Source organism: Clarias gariepinus, chromosome 8 (assembly GCF_024256425.1).
Source record: "Clarias gariepinus isolate MV-2021 ecotype Netherlands chromosome 8, CGAR_prim_01v2, whole genome shotgun sequence".
NCBI classification, from domain to species: Eukaryota; Metazoa; Chordata; class Actinopteri; order Siluriformes; family Clariidae; genus Clarias; species Clarias gariepinus.
In genome coordinates this window covers 24,297,857-24,321,117 of record NC_071107.1, presented here as the reverse complement: position 1 = coordinate 24,321,117, position 23,261 = coordinate 24,297,857, and the positions used below count along the sequence as shown (strand labels likewise).

Here is a 23,261-nt window from a genome sequence, read left to right as displayed (position 1 = left end):
CCAAGAAGCAGCCTGAAACACAAACAGGCCTTTTTTATCCCCTTTCTTTACTCTTCCATAAAGCCCTCACGATGCAGTCATAAGAACTGCTCCTCATCAGAAGCGTGACCCTGAATCTCATCTGACATCACTATCATAATAATCTTAGCAAGAAGAGCCGCATGATGCACAGAACCTCCACACACGCCCCTCAGTTTCTTTTAGATCTGGGTCAAGATAAAAGTGGGGACAGTATTCTCTTATAGCGTCGTCCATACCTCAAAGACTGCTAAGGGGCTGCTTCTACTTTTTTTTTGTTTGTTTTAACCGAGATACAACAAAGTGAAACTGAATTTGGGATCGGGATTTCTAAATTTCATTGCAATACACCTCTGGAGGGTGTAACTGTATTTACACTTTACAACCTCAATTAAAGTCTCCAAAGAAATGGAAGAGACAGAAAAGACAGGCACAAGAAGAGACAGGAGGATGCAGAACAGGAGACAGAAAGAGAGACTGGATGAAATGTGAATGCAACCAGGAGCTCTTTGTGGTGCCCTTGTGTGAAGAAGTGAATGTGCTCAACATGTCTACTGAGCACTGCAATGCCGTCCCTCTGTGTGTGTGTGTGTGTGCACAAACACGCACATAGAGCTTTTGTCCCATTTTGCACTTAATGATTAACCCGTCGTGTTAAAGTTTAACTGATTTTCAAGCTCAGGCAAGTGTACGTGAGGGAAAGCATGAAGAAATACAAGTGTGTGTGTGTGTGTGTGTGCGCGCGCGCGCATGTATGTGTTTGTGTGTTGGTTGCCACACTAAAATTGCTTCAGCTTTCAACTCTATGCAATAAAGTAGAAGTGAGCTGGCAAGCATCCTGTGTTGGTGTGAAACTCTGATCGTAACCTTTTGTAATGAAATATCTGCTAGAACTTCTCACTGACCACATTATTGCATGAGGAAAAAAGAAGAACCAAAAATACAACAAACTTGCAATAAGATTATTAAATAAATGACAACGAAAACTTACAGCCCAGATGGGGGAAGTGAAGCCAAGCACCGCGGCCTGCAGGCCCTCTGCCACGAAGGGCACAATGTTTTCTCCTAAACGCGTGTCCCGATATAGAGCCCTTAAAATATTCAAAGCATGGACCTGGTGACATGTACGCAAATTGTCAGTTAAGAAAGCACAGTCATTTCATTTTTCTTTTTGTATTCATGAGTAAATTGGAGTGTGGATGGGTGTAACCTGTGGGACAGTCCTGCGGTCAGTAGCGCCATCGTGACTCGGCATGGCCAGCGCAGTCAGCTCTCGCATGGTCATCTTCAGCAGGCTACAGCTGGAAGATTTCGGCTCAGAGGACAGCAACGCCTGCACCAAAAAAAGAAAAACAAAATCATAAAGATTATAGTACATTATTAAGACTTGTGGATGTGCTATGGCTATAGCAATGTGAAACCTAGCATTGACACTGACCGTGACTAGCAACAGATACGTAATGCATTACTAAAACTGGGCGTCATTCCACAACATAAGGTCATTAAGGACAGCTGGATGAACTAGTGGGGATGATGAAAACAGATCAGCTTTCATTCGCCCCTACCTCAATCTCATTAACAGCCCCTATAATCACCACACCCCACTGTGCATTCACAAGTCGCAGCTCATTAGTGTAAGGGAGGGATGTGATCAAACCCTAGTTTCATGAGTTCTTAACTCTTGTCACGAAATTTAAAAAGTCTCTTAGGAGAAATGAGTGGAAAAACATACTAAGAATGACCAAGCTTAGAGTTGTGAGACTTGGGGGAAAAGGAGCCACAGGGTGTGACCCCTCAACGTCAGTCGGCCTTTTCCGGAACACACCACAGAAACGCACGCTCTTCAGCCAGGGGATCGAATTTGTCCACCCTCTCCTCTCCCATGCTTTCATACTTCTGCACTCTAAATTTCACTGCATCTCTAGAGGTTATATCCAAGAGCTTATTCGCGTTCCTTAAACTCAACAACCAGATATTCACCTCTCCCCCTCTCAATCCAAACAATGATTGGTAATCAGATTTGTTTTTTTAAATAAATGTAAAAATGTATGCAGGTCTAGGTACTGCAGAGATCTGCACTGATTTCATTATTAACTGGTAAACAACAAAAAGTAAGCTTTACCTGGATGTAAAAGGGGATTCCAGCACTGCGGCGAGTGGCACACAGTTTGGAAGAAGGGTCACTGCACTTCACCTCCTCTAGAACCTCCTTTAGCCACTGCGCTGGAAGCTGCTGTAAAGCGGTGCTTCCACTCCTAAAACACAAACACCACAAAATAAAACCTTGTACATTACAGGTTATACCAATCAGTCATAACATTAAACACCATTGCCAGGTGAACTGAACAACATACTGTAGATCATCAACTATATACCAGCAAACTCGTGACAACATCATAGGCACCCAAAGCCTAGCCATGCCCATGGAGAACAGAAGCCAGCCAGGTCCAATACAACAGAAAAGGCAATGCAGCAAGACCGCTGAAAAGCGAATGCTGGGCATGATAGAAAGGCACTAGGACACCCATTGCACCACAGGCATTCAAGAAAAACAAACAAAAAAAAAAAAAAACAAGGCCGGCAATACGGCATCCAAACTCCCAATTTGATGGACCTAACAAGCAAGCCCAATCCACGGAGACCTCAACCTGCAACCCACAGCACCTAAAGGATCTGCTAGCAACATCCTGGTGTCCAACACCACATTACACACCTCCAGAGGCCGTTCAGAGCCACTCCTCTAGGGTCCAGAGCCCCGGTAGCACAAGAGGAACCCAAAACCTTAGTGGGTTTCAACGTCAATGATTTTGACGTTATGGCTAATTGATGAAACGTGTATATTTGGTACAAGATGAAGACACTTGGACAATCCTGCATCCAAAATATTTTAAGTTTCTACATTCTTAGGTTTGTGTGTGTGGCCTGGCCTCTTCACATTTAGACCACAGCGTTTTCAACATGGTCTAAATCCCAAGCCTGAGAAGAAAAACACGCTTTTGTGCTTTAAAAAAAAATGAAAAATAAATAAAAATCTGTGTGGATTTGGATGCATGTTTGGGGTGAAAAATTTTAGAAAGGTTCATATACAGCTAAGTCATAACTTCCTGGCAGAGGCAAACATGGTTTGGGATGAATTCTCAAAACCATCAAAAGTCCCAGTTGTCCAAGGACATATTATATATATATATATATATTATATATATATATATATATATATATATATTATATATATTTTTTTTCTTTTTTAATTAATTTTTTTTTTTTTTGATCCTGTGCTGTTCCTGGTATGCCTTCAGAAGTAGTCAGAGAAATACATAAGCACAAATAGGAAGGCAAAACTGTCCTGATGCATCATGGACACCTAATCACCCATCTGTTTGCTGTAGTCAGAAGATATGCAATCATTATGAGATTATTTACATTGATGGCTTACTAAAGATAATATGCAAGCTTCTGTAGTGATTTTAAGAACATGCATTGTTCTAAAGGTTTATTACCCCAATGGTGTCCTGAACGCTATGAGATTATAATTAAAACTTAACTGACACCAGAGCATGGACTCGTACAGTAGGGCTACAGGCTCTACTGGCTTCTGCCAAATATGGTAGGTCATTTGCAGGGGAATTTTTACTTTACAAATTACGGACATGGCCGATTCGCACAGGACTAATATCACAGACAACCTCTGCAATAAATACAAATGATTAGAGGTCCCCAGGTAATACTAATCCTGTGTGAATAGGGTTCTAGTTTCACTCCATTACATCAAACAATCATGTGTACTGCCACCAAGAAAAGGGAAAGCTTAACTGTCATGCTAGAATGATGCATGAAAGCATTTTTTCTTTTCTAGAGGTTAAACAAATATTCACTGGAATGCTCATTAATTATAAAATGTATTGAAATATTACAATTAATAGCTCAATCAGTAAAAAAAATCTAAATTAGGCAAAAAATAACCCTGCTTTAATGATTTCAAGACAAAGATTATTCTCCGCCATATGACATCACAATCACATTTCACAAGAGAAATAAATTGACAGTGTCTGTTTCTGATCCTAGCTTCAACTTAGGTTTATAACTGCTTTCTCATACATGCACAAGGTCCTGCTGCACATGTTCTGGTGAATTGATACTGCATATCCAAAAGGAAAATAATAATAAAAACAATAACACGTGATGCATTCTGGTGTCCACAAAACACCGAGCAAACTGAAACTGTCACAAATCATTAGTGTTTGATAGTAAACAAAAAAATCTGTCCTGTTCTTTGGACAAATTAAACTAAGATTACCCCCTACCAGAATGATGGTACGAGAAGTGTATTAAAAAGGATAGGAATGGATCATGATCCAAATCATGGCATGAACGGGGCAGTGTTATGTTACAGTATGAGCATATACAGTATGGCTACCTATGGAACTGGGTTTACTAATGTGACTACTGAGGTGTACAGAGCTATATTTTTTACTGATAGGACAGTCTTCATAGAACAGATGATGCACTTGTGAGCTAATGACTGACCTTAAAGGGCCAGGGCAGTTGGGCATTAAGTTAAACTCAAATTAATAGAGCATGCTAAAGAGAAAACTGAAGGCGAAAAGCCCCAGCAATAATCTTGCAAAACCAGAGTACAGGATGTGAGCAGTTTATACTTTCTGTAAAAACTGTAGTAGAATTTTAATTAATTTGAAATTTTACAGCAATTTACATTTGTAAATAATTTGTTGGAAAAATAAATAAATTGAATTAATTAATCAATTAGAAAACTAAATAAATTAAAATAGGAGTATCGGTTTTGAATTTAAAACTGATCAGTACACCAACAAAACTGATTAAAATCAGAGCTTGACTTAACAGGATTTATTTGCTTTCTGATTTTGTGGGAAGTTAATGAATGACAGTCAGTCTGATTTATCCTTGCTGTGGAGTTTATAAATGTTACCCATTTTAAATTCATAAAATTTCCAAATCTAGTCCTTAATCTACAATCTAAATAAGTTGATTTAATAAGCTGTACACACACTTTCAAAATATTAAATAGCTTTATTCTGGAAACAATGAAAAACTCCAACACACACGCTCAGGCGCCTGCAGTGTGTAAGGCCTGCTGCACAGGCGAGACAGCAATGAGGAATGCAGGCCTCCTGTTATAAAAAGTCCTGCTATTATACTATTTGCACTGGACCAAGCAGTCCAGATCAAACGGCCCAGTCACTACACACTAACCACACATCATGCTCTCCCTCACACACGCACACGCTCAGGAACATACCACCCAGGACAGAAAGACTACTTCCAAAAAGCAATCGTAAAAACCCTGCAATCAACACTCCATAAGGCGGTACACCGAAACACTCACTTCACATATTTAACATCACCTTACAGTCAGCAGCTCAGTGAACCCTTCTGTCCCATGCAGACGCATGACTGTATGATCACCCCATCAACAAAACCTCTTAGGGTTCCTTTTTTAAACCTGATTTAAAGGGCATCATTCTACAAAAGAAATAAAAAAAATTAATTAAAACCTTCTCTTTGGTGGGTTATCAGAAATATTTGATCACATGGCATTAAAAAAAATTGCAATCTCATTTTCTTGAGGAAGCTAAAACATTCCATAACTTAATACAGGCCGTAGTTTAAAATGATGCAGCCTTCTATTACTTGGTGTTGTGCAATAAGGAAGACATCAACTATAACAAGAAATAGCCGGGATGAAACCTAGGAGAAAATCAAAATGAGAAAGGGGGGAAATCAATCATTGCTCTCACGTGCTCATGAAACAGCAAATATACACTGGAAAATGAAATATGAGGAAAGAAATGAAAAGGCCAGAAAAGTTTTAATGATACGTGGAAGTGCAAGCAGCCGCCCTGGTGTCCCATTTGTGTCACATCAGCAGTCTCGAGGAAGTTCATTTCCTTAACCTCTGCACCAAGCTGCATTCCAAAAAGCATTAAAGCACAGCTCTCCAGATGTGGACACTTTTTTTTTTACTTCATGATCTTTGGGAGAGCTTCAGGTATGTGTGCAGATGCCAAGGACAACAGTGTGAAGTCTGCTAAAGCATTCCTTATGAAGTTAGCTTGGAGAAAGTAAGAGTCGTGTGAGAGGCCTCTAAAATCAACACTAACTAAAAGTTAACCATTACAGTAAGAGGAGTGTGGGGAGGTTACATAAGAGCAGCCCTTAGATTTAAGGGAGTTACTGCTGGTTATCACAGATGATTATATACCGTGTCTTGCCATCGATCTTACCGGCACAGCATGTCTGTCAAACGGACGAATCCCACGTACGCCAGCTCAAAAGCTCCTCTGTGCCGAGACTGAAGTAGCTGCTCACGAAAATATCGTCCTACTCCCTTCACCTGCATGATGTTGCAGAGAAAACACACAAAAAAATAAAGATATCCATTATTTTTCAACAGTTAACATTTTAATCCCTTCTAAAAAACTGATTTAAAAATATAGTAAAATCTGACCACCACTAAGCATCTGTATATTTTTCCTGAAGTGTGATTTATTATAATTTAATGAGAAATAATCCTAAACAGACACTGCTTTCATAAGGGCAAAAGGTTCAATCGTTTGAGTAAAATAAATGCTGGTGAAACATGATAGAAATGTGCAGTCTCATGCAACGTAGTGCAGACTGAAGCCCCTCCTGAGAGCCAGGCGGACCGTGGTTAAAGTCTATGGTCTGCAGTAACTCTGGAATGGCTATTTACGTCGTGCTCCAAACAACCGTTAAAGCGATTCAACTCCAACGAGACTTTATTTAGTCTGACACTTCCTGTTTGCCCATTCTGCTGTTCTTTTTTTTTTTTTTTTTATTCCCCTTCTGTTTCACTCCATGTGCATAGAGAAATTTCCCAACTCCTTCAGCAGCTGGCTAATTACATGGTCAGGTTCAGTAACCTAAATCACGGATTTTCCTCAGCGTCTGACCACCATGAGACTTCGCGCCCAATCAGCTAATGCCATTGTTTGCTTGTTATTTTCGATTCCATTGACTCAGGTCTAAGTGGATTATGCAGCTCTCCTCAAGTAGGGACTGAAAGGAAAGGAAGAAAAGGCAGCAGCCATGGAGCATAGCGAACCCAGTCCAAAGCCTTGGAGCTAGCATTTTACAGTAAAAACATAAATCTTGTACAAAACAACACGCACACTAAACTTCACAGGAACCCTACAACACCAAACTTTACAAAGAGAGAAGAAGCCATCAAAGTGAGAAGTCATCTCAACAATGGGTCAAAAACAGGCCTGGGACAAACATATACAGTTGGCAGCATAGGAGTGGCTTCACAGAGATTATTTGTAGGTTGAGGTTTGGTCTGAGGTTGGCTGGGGTCAGTGAGTCAAAGCCAGACCTTTTAGTTTCGGCGATGCAACCGAGCCCTGTGGCCCCGTGTTCCAGAAACTGAACATCCATCTTTAGTCACATGAGTTGCATGCTTGCAAAGCCAAATTTAACGAAACCAACTGCTTCTAAACAGAGCTTCATCCTTTAAAAAAAAAAAACACTTAATACCCTAAAAATCTAAGAGCGCCCTCTGGTTTGGCCACCACTAGAGCATCACCATGAACTTTGTCAAAATAATAATCGGAGAGCCTCGATTTGCCAAAGCTCTATTAAATCCACACAGACCCTTCTCACTTAGCTCCAGCTTAGGCCAATTTTTCTAAAGCAAATGGGCGAAGGGACATGTTCTGGATCCAAAGAACAGTATAAGGAAATATGGTTCACGCGAGGCTCCTACACGGTGGTCTACCCAAAAGGAAACTGGCAAAGTGTGGGGTTTGTCAAAGTCATCCAAAGTGCCATCTCTGACAGAACAAGGATAGCATGGGATCATCACAGAACGGTTTAGCGCATGGTTAATTTACTCTTTCCCTCTCAAAGGCGATGAAAAATGAGGAATTATACACAGTCATGATGTGACTAACTGTTTGCAGTTGTCATGGCGCCTCGGCGGCACGAAAACATCTGCTGCGTTGCTGCAGTGACGAAGGACCATAACAGGACGCGGGAGACTGACGGCAGAAACACATACACACACACGACCTCCCGAAGAGGAGCTTCAATGTCATAAACACACTAGCACTTTAGTGACCTTCCAAAAAAAAGGGTGGCCTGGCAAAAGTCATTAGTGGTACAAGGCAGCGTATAGTTCAGCCGTGTGTCACCACACATACAGTACACACACTCGATCCATTTGGACTGAACGAGTATCATTAGATCACCCATTTACATAACTTGTAGAATCGCTGTGGTAACCGCAGTGCTGACATCACCAAGCGATTTCACTCCATCTGCTGAAGTGATGAGATCATCCGCCAAGCCTACGGGGTCCATTACAACACAAATAACGCCAATAATCGAATAACCTGATGATGATCCGCAACTAAATTGGATTAAAGACACCCAAATAGAGTAATCAGACAGTGCTTAATCCACTGTCCATCACTTATGGCTCAGTTTATACATCAGCATTGAATTTGATTTATTAACCCAAATTAATCATTTATTTACATTATCTATTTATTTATATGGCAATTTTAACAGTAAATACAGTCACAAATATACAATTTGGATTACTTATATAAAATGATAAACATCACAGGGATCACAATGTCCTCACAAAATAGGTGCCAACTCGATTTGTGTTGCAAAAGTGTATCACAGTTTTATAAATACCTTGATTTAAATGTTTTATTTAATACATAGCTAAACAATACAAAATCATTCATAATAGTTTCAAATATAAAAGCTACATTTTAACGAAGCAGCAGACATCCTATTTCCAAACAATCTTAGCAAATAATTAGCATTCTGTGCTGTCTACCAAAGTGAATAGTGAAAGTTTTAGAGCGCACCACCTGTAGGATTATAGAGGAACAGTGATGTTACTTTTAAAGAAAACAGTCAAGCAAACATTGATTAACTGCCACATAAAGGAACTGTAATAAATAACTGAATAAATACCCCAGAACTCTAATACATAAGTATTATTTTTAATACCTAGATTTAAATCCTTTGCAGGACGTCTAAAACGTGCAGACATTTGCAATTAGATTCTTCGGTTCTTGAATCACTTTGTCTGCTGAGAATAAAACATGATATCCCAAACACAAAATCTGTTTGTTCTAAGTGCTGGTGCTAGTGATTTGCCCACCCTGGTCGAGCTTATGAATGGCTCAATCAAAATCTATAATCCAAAAACTTCTATTCAGGTGGACAAAAAGCTACATGAGAACAAAGGAAAAGACAATATCAGAAAAATGTTTTGCTAATAATCCCAGTTATAAACCAGTCACCTTAATAATAACAGTCTATGGAACTTTATGTACTGGTGCTCATACAGATTCTGGCCTGTGGATCAGGACGAAAACACATGGAAACTCAAGCAAAAGAATCAGGGATGACGTTCCACTGAGGAATCAAGCTGACGGGTCTCTTTGAGCGGCCTAAATTGGACAGCGATCTGAATACAGACAGCATCAGGAAAAATCGCTCCAGCAGTCATCTTTCTGTAGAGCCGTATTAAATTAAACTGAAACAGACCTTCAAGCTAGGAAACTTGGACAAGGAAATGCCAAAGAATCCTTTCACTTGAATTTCAGCGGTTCAGAGATCAATTCAATAAATTTTTTTTTTCTTTTCTTTTTGAGTAGGCGGTGGGAAACCTTGAAAGCCGACTGTTAAGACAGTTAAACCCAAGTCATATGTTAAGAGGGATTGCAAATGGTCCAGTTCAATCTATCCAAGAAGGTGCCTTCAACAGCGTCCAGAACCTCATGATGTGGCATAATTCATAAAACAGTCCACAAAAAAAGCTGGAGTCAATATTTCCAAATGACAAGGGAGATTAGAACTGGGCAAGATCATCACTTACCCTGTGCTTTGCTAAGTAATAAATTGACTGCATCACGTAAACACAACCAAAACAACTTTATGACCCAAACCCCTGCTGTCCAAGCTTACAATATAGCACATCCCTAAACACCATGTGTCTTGTTGATATGGAACATGTTTCTGATAGTGGCACAAGGATGAAGGACTATTTGCTGCCACTGTCTCAGGTTTAAAAAAATATGAATGCGGTCTGTTTATGAAGTGACTGGGTGGGGGGAACCATTTGGAAAAAATGCAGGCAGTCATTAAACTGCAGGGCAGGATCAAATTAAAGCCCTGTGCTAACGAGAGCGGATGTTAATTGAAGGCGGGCACAGCATGGGGTCTCAGCGCTTCAAACCGCCACAGACAGAAAACACGTCACCCGGCAGTGGCTGATATGTGATTCAGCCTCGGGACTGTATTTAAAACAAAAACAAAAACAAAAAATTTAAAAAAACAAAAAAACAGACCAAGAACAGAAGTTTTTTTTTTTCATATTAGATGTGTTTTTAGTTACCAAAAACAATGACAGCAGGTCTTGATACAAGTCTGGCAGGTTAAAATGTAAAATACAGTCAGTGCATAAATATTTTCTGGTTATTTTCTCTGTCTATAATAGTATATTGGATTTTAATTAATCCAACCTGAAACTGCAGTCTTTAATTTCAGAGTATTTACTCAGATTTACTCTGCTTTCATTTCAAAGTATTTACATTCAAATAACCTGAACAGCACTTTTTATATGTGGCCCTTTTTTTTTAAAGGACCTAAAGTACCTGGACAAGTGGCAGCTTAGTTGTTTTATAGCCATATTATTATTATTATTATTATTATTTTACAAGTAACAGCAACAGACTAAAAGTATAGTGTTAATCTAATGTGTACCATTTGCTTTGTTCCTGTTAACTCTCAATATAAAACTAGATACAAAAGTTTGTTTAGACAAACTTTAAGTTGGCTTGAGAAAGCCGGAGATCGAAGTTTAAAAGTGTTAAAAGTTTAAAATAGTTAAAAAAAGTTAAAACAGTTTAAGTTTAAAAGGTTTAAAAGACAGATAGATAGATAGATAGATAGATAGATAGATAGATAGATAGATAGATAGATAGTGTCAGATAGATAGACAGTTACAGATATATAGATTGATAGATAGATTCATGATTGAGTCTATAGATAGATAAAAATAGTCAGATTACAGATAGATAGATAGATAGATAGATAGATAGATAGAAATAGTCAGATTACAGATAGATAGATAGATAGATAGATAGATAGATAGATAGATTAGTTAGAAATAGTTAGTTAGAAATAGTCAGATGATAGATACATAGATAGATAGATAGATTAGTTAGAAATAGTCAGATGATAGATAGATACATAGATAGATAGATAGATTAGTTAGAAATAGTCAGATGATAGATAGATTAGAAAAGTTAGATAAGTTTGAATGAGTTAAAATGTGTTAGAAATAGTACATAGAAGGGAAGTCTATAGATAGATAGAAATAATCAGATTACAGATAGATAGATAGATAGATAGATAGATAGATAGATAGATAGATTAGTTAGAAATAGTCAGATGATAGATAGATAGATAAGTTAGAAATAGTCAGATTACAGATAGATAGATAGATAGATAGATAGATAGATAGATAGATAGATAGATAGATTAGTTAAAATAGTCAGATGATAGATAGATTAGAAAAGTTAGATAAGTTTGAATGAGTTAAAATGTGTTAGAAATAGTACATAGAAGGGAAGTCTATAGATAGATAGAAATAATCAGATTACAGATAGATAGATAGATAGATAGATAGATTAGTTAGAAATAGTCAGATGATAGATAGATAGATAAGTTAGAAATAGTCAGATTACAGATAGATAGATAGATAGATAGATAGATAGATTAGTTAAAATAGTCAGATGATAGATAGATTAGAAAAGTTAGATAAGTTTGAATGAGTTAAAATGTGTTAGAAATAGTACATAGAAGGGAAGTCTATAGATAGATAGAAATAATCAGATTACAGATAGATAGATAGATAGATAGATAGATAGATGAGTTTGAATGAGTTTGAATGGGTTAGAAATAGTACATAGAAGAGAAGTTTGATTGAGACTAATTGGCATTAGCAAGTCGGTGGTGTGGGGGATGGGTCGTGCATGCGCACGCACACTCTTCTGTGACAGACACAGAGAACCGCAAACTGTAATAATTAAGCTCTCAAACAAACGCTTCCCAACCGAGAACCGTAGGTCCGATCGCAAAAATTCTTTCACCGTGAGTGGCAGGAACTTCCTGACTATGACATATTGAATCCTCATGCCCGTAGAGTGTATTATATTGACGTGGTGACAGTGTAAAGACACCCTCCGATTCACACTCTGTGAATATGGCAGTTGACAGTGGCACGCATGGTGAAAAATCAAAATTTTCATCAAACTTAAACTGCTCTCGTGAAGCAACCGTGAAAGTTATCAAAACATGGACCCAATCCGTAAAAGTCCAAAGTCTTGTGACCCGTTTAAACTTTGAATGATGTTTCTACGACAAATTATGGCCGAACGGTAAGCTTTCAAAGTGACCCATGTTTTCACCCTTTTTCGGGCCATTTCCCATTGAAATGAATAGGGGAAAATGGGGTGGTTATTTGGGAATTTCGGGAAAACCGTGCGACGGATCCCTACCAAAAGTCATAGCACACCATTCCCGAAAAAGGCGCACGGTTTGACACCTCACTCATGGCACTCGGGCAAAGTTAGTCTTAATGTTAAGTCTGTGGGGGGTTAATTGCCCCCTGCGAGGGCAATTGATCACCCACCCCTTAGAAAAGTCACAGCACCCCATTCCCGAATAAGGCGCACGGTTTGACACCTCACTCATGGGACTCGGTCAAAGTTGGTTTTAATGTTAAGTCTGTGGGTGGTTAATTGCCCCCTGCGGGGGCAATTAACCACCCACCCCTTAGAAGAGTTACGGCAACCCATTCCCGAATAGGGCGCACGGTTTGACACCTCACTCATGGGATTCGGTTAATGTTGGTCTCAATGTTAAGTCTGTGGGTGGTTAATTGCCCCCTGCGGGGGCAATTAACCACCCACCCCTTAGAAGAGTCACGGCAACCCATTCCCGAATAGGGCGCACGGTTTGACACCTCACTCATGGGATTCGGTTAATGTTGGTCTCAATGTTAAGTCTGTGGGTGGTTAATTGCCCCCTGCGGGGGCAATTAACCACCCACCCCTTAGAAGAGTCACAGCACCCGATCCCCGAATAAGGCGCACGGTTTGACACCTCACTCATGGGACTCGGGCAATGTTGGTCTTAATGTTAAGTCTGTGGGTGGTTAATTGCCCCCTGCGGGGGCAATTAACCACCCACCCCTTAGAAAGGTCACGGCACCCCATTCCCGAATAAGGCGCACGGTTTGACACCTCATTTGTTGGTTTACGATGAACGGTGCGGGACCAGTTATAGTTCGCTAAAATCCCCATTATAAGTCAATGGGACGGTTAATTGCCCCCTGCGGGGGCAATTAACCGCCCACCCCTTAGGAAAGTCATAGAAAAATTCTTCCCGAATATTCTGCACGCTTTGACACCTTACTCATGGGTCTACGATAAATGGTGCGGGACTAGTTTATCGCCAAAATCCCCATTATATGTCAATGGGGCAAATTGGGGACCTCTCTTGCCCCGGGGGTAAAACTTATACCCTTGTGCATGGTATCTTTTGACAAAGGCTGCAAACATCTTCAAATAGGGTTAATTTAACGTTTCTACAAAATTCCCTCTCTGCGCAACAAACCGTCAAAATTCTCTCAATGTAAAGTAAATGGGATTTTTGGGGCGGTTAATTGCCCCTGCGGGGCAATTAGTAAGTCCGATCAGTTAGAAAAGATATAGCACACCCCGTGAGATCAGTCTGAAGGTCTGGGCCGAGTTTGGAGTTAGTGGAGTTAAAGCTCTAGGAGGAGAAGCGTTTGAAAAATTTAGTCTCAGAATAATAATAATAACTAGAGAGGTACATTTCCTGAAGAAAATGTGAGTGGTGCTTGCCGTGGCGAAACTCTGGCCCCCCATATCTCCACGACAATGGGATCTTGATAGCAACATGCTAATATAGCTAGCATCAAGCTAGCACCATGCTAATCAGCTAAACATCATGCTAATTACACTAGCATGATGCTAGGAACATTCTATACATGTTATTAGCGAAAAGTTAGCATAATGCTAGCGACATGCTAATAGCGTTAGCATCATGCTAGCGATGTGCTGATGAAATTAGCATAACGCTAGCAAGATGCTAATTTTGTTAGCATCATGCTAGCAAAATGCTAATCGCGTTAGCATCATGCTAACAGCATGCTAATGAGGGTGCTAGGGGGCGTGGCTTATGAGCATGATGATAAATGCAAAAGAGTGCCTCTACGACAGTCGGTTCCACAGTTAAATCAATGTTAAGTCTGTGGGTGGTTAATTGCCCCCTGCGGGGGCAATTAACCACCCACCCCTTAGAAAAGTCACAGCACCCCGTTCCCGAAGAAGGGCCGCACGGTTTGACACCTCACTCATGGGACTCAGTTAAAGTTGGTCTTAATGTTAAGTCTGTGGGTGGTTAATTGTCCCCTGCGGGGGCAATTAACCACCCACCCCTTCAAACAGTCAGAGCAGCCTACTCCCGAATAAGCCGCACGGATTGACACCTCATTCATGGGTCCACGACGAACGGTGCAAGACTCAGTCAAAGTTGTTCTCAGTGTTAAGTCTGTGGGCGGTTAATTGCCCCCTGCGGGGGCAATTAACCACCCACCCCTCAGAAGAGTCACAGCACCCTGTTCCCGAAAATGGGCCGCACAGTTTGACACCTCACTCATGGTACTCGGTCAAAGTTGGTCTCAATGTTAAGTCTGTGGGTGGTTAATTGCCCCCTGCGGGGGCAATTAACCACCCACCCCTTCAAACAGTCAGAGCACCCTACTCCCGAATAAGCCGCACGGTTTGACACCTCATTTATGGGTCTACGACGAACGGTGCGGGGACTCAGTCAAAGTTATTCTCAGTGTTAAGTCTGTGGGTGGTTAATTGCCCCCTGCGGGGGCAATTAACCACCCACCCCTTCCAACAGTCAGAGCACCCTACCCCCGAATAAGCCGCACGGGCTGACACCTCATTCATGGGTCTATGACGAAGGGTGCGGCACTAGTAATTTTTTTTTATTCCCATTATAAGTCAATGGGCAAAGTCGCCAAAATCCCCATTCAAATTCTATGGGGCAACTTTGGGGACCTCTCTTGCCCCGGGGGTCGAACTTATCCCCCTGTGCGGGGAATCATCTGACACAGGCTGCAAACCTCTTCAAATCTGGTAAGTTTGATGTCTCTACAAAATTCCCTCTCTGCGCTATAATCCGTCAAAGTTGGTCTCAATGTTAAGTCAATGGGATTTTTGGGGCGGTTAATTGCCCCCTGCGGGGGCAATTAACCGCCCACCCCTTAGAAAAGTCATAGCACCCCATTCCCGTATAGGCCGCACGATTTGACACCTCTCCCATGGGTCTACGACAAACGGTGCGGGACTAGTTACGTGCCAAACTTTTGTACGGAAGAATAATAATAATAACTAGAGAGGTACATTTCCTGAAGAAAATGTGAGTGGTGCTTGCCGTGGCGAAACTCTGGCCGTCCATATCTCCACGACAATGGGATCTTGATAGCAACATGCTAATATAGCTACCATCAAGCTAGCACCATGCTAATCAGCTAAACATCGTGCTAATTACACTAGCATGATGCTAGGAACATTCTATACATGTTATTAGCGAAAAGTTAGCATAATGCTAGCGACATGCTAATAGCGTTAGCATCATGCTAGCGATGTGCTGATGAAATTAGCATAAAGCTAGAAACATGCTAATTTTGTTAGCATCATGCTAGCAAAATGCTAATCGCGTTAGCATCATGCTAACAGCATGCTAATGAGGGTGCTAGGGGGCGTGGCTTATGAGCATGATGATAAATGCAAAAGAGTGTCTCTACGACAGTCGGTTCCACAGTTAAATCAATTTTAAGTCTGTGGGTGGTTAATTGCCCCCTGCGGGGGCAATTAACCACCCACCCCTTAGAAAAGTCACAGCTCCCTGTTCCTGAAGATGGGCCGCACGGTTTGACACCTCACTCATGGGACTCAGTCAAAGTTGGTCTCAATGTTAAGTCTGTGGGTGGTTAATTGCCCCCTGCGGGGGCAATTAACCACCCACCCCTTCAAGCAGTCAAAGCAGCCTACTCCCGAATAAGCCGCACGGATTGACACCTCATTCATGGGTCTACGACGTACGGTGCAAGACTCAGTCAAAGTTGTTCTCAGTGTTAAGTCTGTGGGCGGTTAATTGCCCCCTGCGGGGGCAATTAACCACCCACCCCTTAGAAAAGTCACAGCACCCTGTTCCCGAAAATGGGCCGCACAGATTGACTCCTCACTCATGGTACTCGGTCAAAGATGGTCTCAATGTTAAGTTTGTGGGTGGTTAATTGCCCCCTGCGGGGGCAATTAACCACCCACCCCTTCGAACAGTCAGAGCACCCTACTCCCGAATAAGCCGCACGGTTTGACACCTCATTCATGGGTCTACGACGAACGGTGCAAGACTCAGTCAAAGTTGTTCTCAATGTTAAGTCTGTAAGTGGTAATTGCCCCCTTCAGGGGCAATTAACCACCCACCCCTAAGAAGAGTCACAGCACCCCATTCCTGAATAAGGCGCACGGTTTGACACCTCACTCATGGTACTCGGTCAATCTTGGTCTCAATGTTAAGTCTGTGGGTGGTTAATTGCCCCCTGCGGGGGCAATTAACCACCCACCCCTTCAAACAGTCAGAGCACCCTACTCCCGAATAAGCCGCATGGTTTGACACCTCATTCATGGGTCTACGATGAACGGTGTGGGACTAGTGATTCACCAAAATCCCCATTATAAGTCAATGGGGCAAATTTAGAGACCCCTCCTGCCCCGGGGGTAAAACTTATACCCTTGTGCGGGGTATCTTCTGTCAGAGGCTGCAAACCTCTTTAAATGTTGTAAATTTCACGTTTCTACAAAATCCCCTCTCTGCGCTACAAGCCGTCAAAGTTGGCCTCAATGTTATGTCTATGGGACTTTTCGGGGCGGTTAATTGCCCCCTGCGGGGGCAATTAACCACCCACCCCTTAGAAAAGTCATAGCACCCCATTCCCGATTAGGCCGCACGATTTGACACCTCATTCATGGGTCTACGACAAACGGTGCGGGACTAGTTACGCGCCGAACTTTTGTCCGGAAGAATAATAATAATAACTAGAGAGGTACATTTCCTGAAGAAAATGTGAGTGGTGCTTGCCGTGGCGAAACTCTGACCCTCCATATCTCTACGACAATGGGATCTCGATAGCAACATGCTAATACAGCTAGCATCAAGCTAGCACCATGCTAATCAGCTAAACATCATGCTAATTACACTAGCATGATGCTAGGACCATTCTATACATGTGATTAGCGAAAAGTTAGCATAATGCTAGCGACATGCTAATAGCGTTAGCATCATGCTAGCGATGTGCTGATGAAATTAGCATAAAGCTAGAAACATGCTAATTTTGTTAGCATCATGCTAGCAAAATGCTAATCGCGTTAGCATCATGCTAACAGCATGCTAATGAGGGTGCTAGGGGGCGTGGCTTATGAGCGTGATGATATATGCAAAAGAGTGTCTCTACGACAGTCGGTTCCACAGTTAAATCAATGTTAAGTGTGTGTGTGGTTAATTGCCCCCTGCGGGGGCAATTAACCACCCACCCCTTAAAAAAGTCACAGCACCCTGTTCCCGAAGATGGGCCGCACGGTTTGACACCTCACTCATGGGACTCAGTCAAAGTTGGTCTTAATGTTAAGTCTGTGGGTGGTTAATTGCCCCCTGCGGGGGCAATTAACCACCCACCCCTTCGAACAGTCAAGGCACCCTACTCCCGAATAAGCCGCACGGTTTGACACCTCATGCATGGGTCTACGACGAACGGTGCGGGACTCAGTCAAATTTGTTGTCAGTGTTAAGTCTGTGAGTGGTTAATTGCCCCCTGCGGGGGCAATTAACCACCCACCCCTTTAAATAGTCAGAGCACCCTACTCCCAAATAAGCCGCACGGGTTGACACCTCATTCATGGGTCTACGACGAACGGTGCGGCACTAGTAATTTTTTTTTATTCCCATTATAAGTCAATGGGCAAAGTCGCCAAAATCCCCATTCAAATTCTATGGGGCAACTTTGGGGACCTCTCTTGCCCCGGGGGTCGAACTTATCCCCCTGTGCGGGGTATGATCTGACACAGGTTGCAAACCTCTTCAAATCTGGAAAAGTTTACGTTTCTACAAGATTCCCTCTCTGCGCTACAATCCGTCAAAGTTGGCCGTAATGTTAATTCTATGGGATTTTTTGGCCGGTTAATTGCCCCCTGCGGGGGCAATTAACCGCCCACCCCTTATAAAAGTCATAGCACCCCATTCCCGTATAAGCCGCACGATTTGACACCTCTCTCATGGGTCTACGACAAACGGTGCGGGACTAGTTACGCGCCAAACTTTGTACGGAAGAATAATAATAATAACTAGAGAGGTACATTTCCTGAAGAAAATGTGAGTGGTGCTTGCCGTGGCGAAACTCTGACCCTCCATATCTCTACGACAATGGGATCTTGATAGCAACATGCTAATATAGCTAGCATCAAGCTAGCACCATGCTAATCCGCTAAACATCATGCTAATTACACTAGCATGATGCTAGGACCATTCTATACATGTGATTAGCGAAAAGTTAGCATAATGCTAGCGACATGCTAATAGCGTTAGCATCATGCTAGCGATGTGCTGATGAAATTAGCATAAAGCTAGAAACATGCTAATTTTGTTAGCATCATGCTAGCAAAATGCTAATCGCGTTAGCATCATGCTAACAGCATGCTAATGAGGGTGCTAGGGGGCGTGGCTCATGAGCATGATGATACATGCAAAAGAGTGTCTCTACGACAGTCAGATCCACAGTTAAATCAATGTTAAGTCTGTAGGTGGTTAATTGCCCCCTGCGGGGGCAATTAACCACCCACCCCTTAGAAAGGTCACAGCACCCCGTTCCCGAAGATGGGCCGCACGGTTTGACACCTCACTCATGGGACTCAGTAAAAGTTGGTCTCAATGTTAAGTCTGTGGGTGGTTAATTGCCCCCTGCGGGGGCAATTAACCACCCACCCCTTCAAACAGTCAAAGCACCCTACTCCCGAATAAGCCGCACGGTTTGACATCTCATTCATGGGTCTACGACGAACGGTGCAAGACTCAGTCAAAGTTGTTCTCAATGTTAAGTCTGTGGGTGGTTAATTGCCCCCTGCGGGGGCAATTAACCACCCACCCCTTTCAACAGTGAGAGTACCCTACTCCTGAATAAGCCGCACGGTTTGACACCTTATTCATGGGTCTACGACAAACGGTGCAAGACTCAGTCAAAGTTGTTCTCAGTGTTAAGTCTGTAGGTGGTTAATTGCCCCCTGCGGGGGCAATTAACCACCCACCCCTTTTAACAGTGAGAGTACCCTACTCCAGAATAAGCCGCATGGTTAGACACCTCATTCATGGGTCTACGACGAACGGTGCGGGACTAGTAATTTTTTAAAATTCCCATTATAAGTCAATGGGCAAAGTCGCCAAAATCCCTATTCAAATTCTATGGGGCAACTTTGGGGACCTCTCTTGCCCCAGGGGTCGAACGTATCCCCTTGTGCGGGGTATCTTCTCACACAGGCTGCAAACCTCTTCAAGTGTGGTAAATCTGACGTCTCAACAAAATTCACTCTCTGCGCTACAATCCGTCAAAGTTGGCCGTAATGTTAAGTCTATGGGATTTTTTGGCCGGTTAATTGCCCCCTGCGGGGGCAATTAACCGGCCACCCCTTATAAAAGTCATAGCACCCCATTCCCGTATAAGCCGCACGATTTGACACCTCTCTCATGGGTCTACGACAAACGGTGCGGGACTAGTTACGTGCCAAACTTTTGTACGGAAGAATAATAATAATAACTAGAGAGGTACATTTCCTGAAGAAAATGTGAGTGGTGCTTGCCGTGGCGAAACTCTGGCCGTCCATATCTCCACGACAATGGGATCTTGATAGCAACATGCTAATATAGCTACCATCAAGCTAGCACCATGCTAATCAGCTAAACATCGTGCTAATTACACTAGCATGATGCTAGGAACATTCTATACATGGTATTAGCGAAAAGTTAGCATAATGCTAGCGACATGCTAATAGCGTTAGCATCATGCTAGCGATGTGCTGATGAAATTAGCATAAAGCTAGAAACATGCTAATTTTGTTAGCATCATGGTAGCAAAATGCTAATCGCGTTAGCATCATGCTAACAGCATGCTAATGAGGGTGCTAGGGGGCGTGGCTTATGAGCATGATGATAAATGCAAAAGAGTGTCTCTACGACAGTCGGTTCCACAGTTAAATCAATTTTAAGTCTGTGGGTGGTTAATTGCCCCCTGCGGGGGCAATTAACCACCCACCCCTTAGAAAAGTCACAGCTCCCTGTTCCTGAAGATGGGCCGCACGGTTTGACACCTCACTCATGGGACTCAGTCAAAGTTGGTCTCAATGTTAAGTCTGTGGGTGGTTAATTGCCCCCTGCGGGGGCAATTAACCACCCACCCCTTCAAGCAGTCAAAGCAGCCTACTCCCGAATAAGCCGCACGGATTGACACCTCATTCATGGGTCTACGACGTACGGTGCAAGACTCAGTCAAAGTTGTTCTCAGTGTTAAGTCTGTGGGCGGTTAATTGCCCCCTGCGGGGGCAATTAACCACCCACCCCTTAGAAAAGTCACAGCACCCTGTTCCCGAAAATGGGCCGCACAGATTGACTCCTCACTCATGGTACTCGGTCAAAGATGGTCTCAATGTTAAGTTTGTGGGTGGTTAATTGCCCCCTGCGGGGGCAATTAACCACCCACCCCTTCGAACAGTCAGAGCACCCTACTCCCGAATAAGCCGCACGGTTTGACACCTCATTCATGGGTCTACGACGAACGGTGCAAGACTCAGTCAAAGTTGTTCTCAATGTTAAGTCTGTAAGTGGTTAATTGCCCCCTTCGGGGGCAATTAACCACCCACCCCTAAGAAGAGTCACAGCACCCCATTCCTGAATAAGGCGCACGGTTTGACACCTCACTCATGGTACTCGGTCAATCTTGGTCTCAATGTTAAGTCTGTGGGTGGTTAATTGCCCCCTGCGGGGGCAATTAACCACCCACCCCTTCAAACAGTCAGAGCACCCTACTCCCGAATAAGCCGCATGGTTTGACACCTCATTCATGGGTCTACGATGAACGGTGTGGGACTAGTGATTCACCAAAATCCCCATTATAAGTCAATGGGGCAAATTTAGAGACCCCTCCTGCCCCGGGGGTAAAACTTATACCCTTGTGCGGGGTATCTTCTGTCAGAGGCTGCAAACCTCTTTAAATGTTGTAAATTTCACGTTTCTACAAAATCCCCTCTCTGCGCTACAAGCCGTCAAAGTTGGCCTCAATGTTATGTCTATGGGACTTTTCGGGGCGGTTAATTGCCCCCTGCGGGGGCAATTAACCACCCACCCCTTAGAAAAGTCATAGCACCCCATTCCCGATTAGGCCGCACGATTTGACACCTCATTCATGGGTCTACGACAAACGGTGCGGGACTAGTTACGCGCCGAACTTTTGTCCGGAAGAATAATAATAATAATAAAAACTAGAGAGGTACATTTCCTGAAGAAAATGTGAGTGGTGCTTGCCGTGGCGAAACTCTGGCCCTCCATATCTCTACGACAATGGGATCTCGATAGCAACATGCTAATATAGCTAGCATCAAGCTAGAACCATGCTAATCAGCTAAACATCGTGCTAATTACACTAGCATGATGCTAGGAACATTCTATACATGTTATTAGCGAAAAGTTAGCATAATGCTAGCGACATGCTAATAGCGTTAGCATCATGCTAGCGATGTGCTGATGAAATTAGCATAACGCTAGCAAGATGCTAATTTTGTTAGCATCATGCTAGCAAACTGCTAATCGCGTTAGCATCATGCTAACAGCATGCTAATGAGGGTGCTAGGGGGCGTGGCTTATGAGCATGATGATAAATGCAAAAGAGTGTCTCTACGACAGTCGGTTCCACAGTTAAATCAATGTTAAGTCTGTAGGTGGTTAATTGCCCCCTGCGGGGGCAATTAACCACCCACCCCTTAGAAAAGTCACAGCACCCCGTTCCCGAAGATGGGCCGCACGGTTTGACACCTCACTCATGGGACTCAGTCAAAGTTGGTCTCAATGTTAAGTCTGTGGGTGGTTAATTGCCCCCTGCGGGGGCAATTAACCACCCACCCCTTTCAACAGTGAGAGTACCCTACTCCTGAATAAGCCGCATGGTTTGACACCTTATTCATGGGTCTACGACAAACGGTGCAAGACTCAGTCAAAGTTGTTCTCAGTGTTAAGTCTGTAGGTGGTTAATTGCCCCCGCAGGGGGCAATTAACCACCCACCCCTTTTAACAGTGAGAGTACCCTACTCCAGAATAAGCCGCATGGTTAGACACCTCATTCATGGGTCTACGACGAACGGTGCGGGACTAGTAATTTTTTTAAATTCCCATTATAAGTCAATGGGCAAAGTCGCCAAAATCCCTATTCAAATTCTATGGGGCAACTTTGGGGACCTCTCTTGCCCCGGGGGTCGAACGTATCCCCTTGTGCGGGGTATCTTCTCACACAGGCTGCAAACCTCTTCAAATGTGGTAAATCTGACTTCTCTACAAAATTCACTCTCTGCGCTACAATCCGTCAAAGTTGGCCGTAATGTTAAGTCTATGGGATTTTTTGGCCGGTTAATTGCCCCCTGCGGGGGCAATTAACCGGCCACCCCTTATAAAAGTCATAGCACCCCATTCCCGTATAAGCCGCACGATTTGACACCTCTCTCATGGGTCTACGACAAACGGTGCGGGACTAGTTACGTGCCAAACTTTTGTACGGAAGAATAAAAATAATAATAAAAAAAATAATAAGCCTGCAAGATAACAATAGTGATGCTTTGCAAGCACCACTAATAATAATAATAAGTTCGCAAGATAACAGTAGTGATGCTTTGCAAGCACCACTAATAATAATAATAATAAGCCTGCAAGAGAATAGTAGTGATGCTTTGCAAGCACCACTAACTAGAGAGGTACATTTCCTGAAGAAAATGTGAGTGGTGCTTGCCGTGGCGAAACTCTGGCCC

General features: G+C 42.8%; 1 protein-coding gene across 2 annotated transcripts in view; it reads right to left on the bottom strand.

Annotated features, from left to right (window-relative positions):
- The window catches only part of thada (THADA armadillo repeat containing), a 147,606-nt gene that overhangs the window by 66,358 nt on the left and 57,987 nt on the right, over positions 1-23,261 (bottom strand). For both annotated transcript variants that reach the window (XM_053502003.1, XM_053502004.1), the window contains exons 22-25: positions 6,279-6,388; positions 2,141-2,273; positions 1,229-1,351; positions 1,010-1,132 (exon numbers count right to left, since the gene is read on the bottom strand). In XM_053502003.1, coding sequence (XP_053357978.1) covers positions 1,010-1,132; positions 1,229-1,351; positions 2,141-2,273; positions 6,279-6,388 — 489 coding nt within the window. The remainder of the gene's footprint in view (positions 1-1,009; positions 1,133-1,228; positions 1,352-2,140; positions 2,274-6,278; positions 6,389-23,261) is intronic.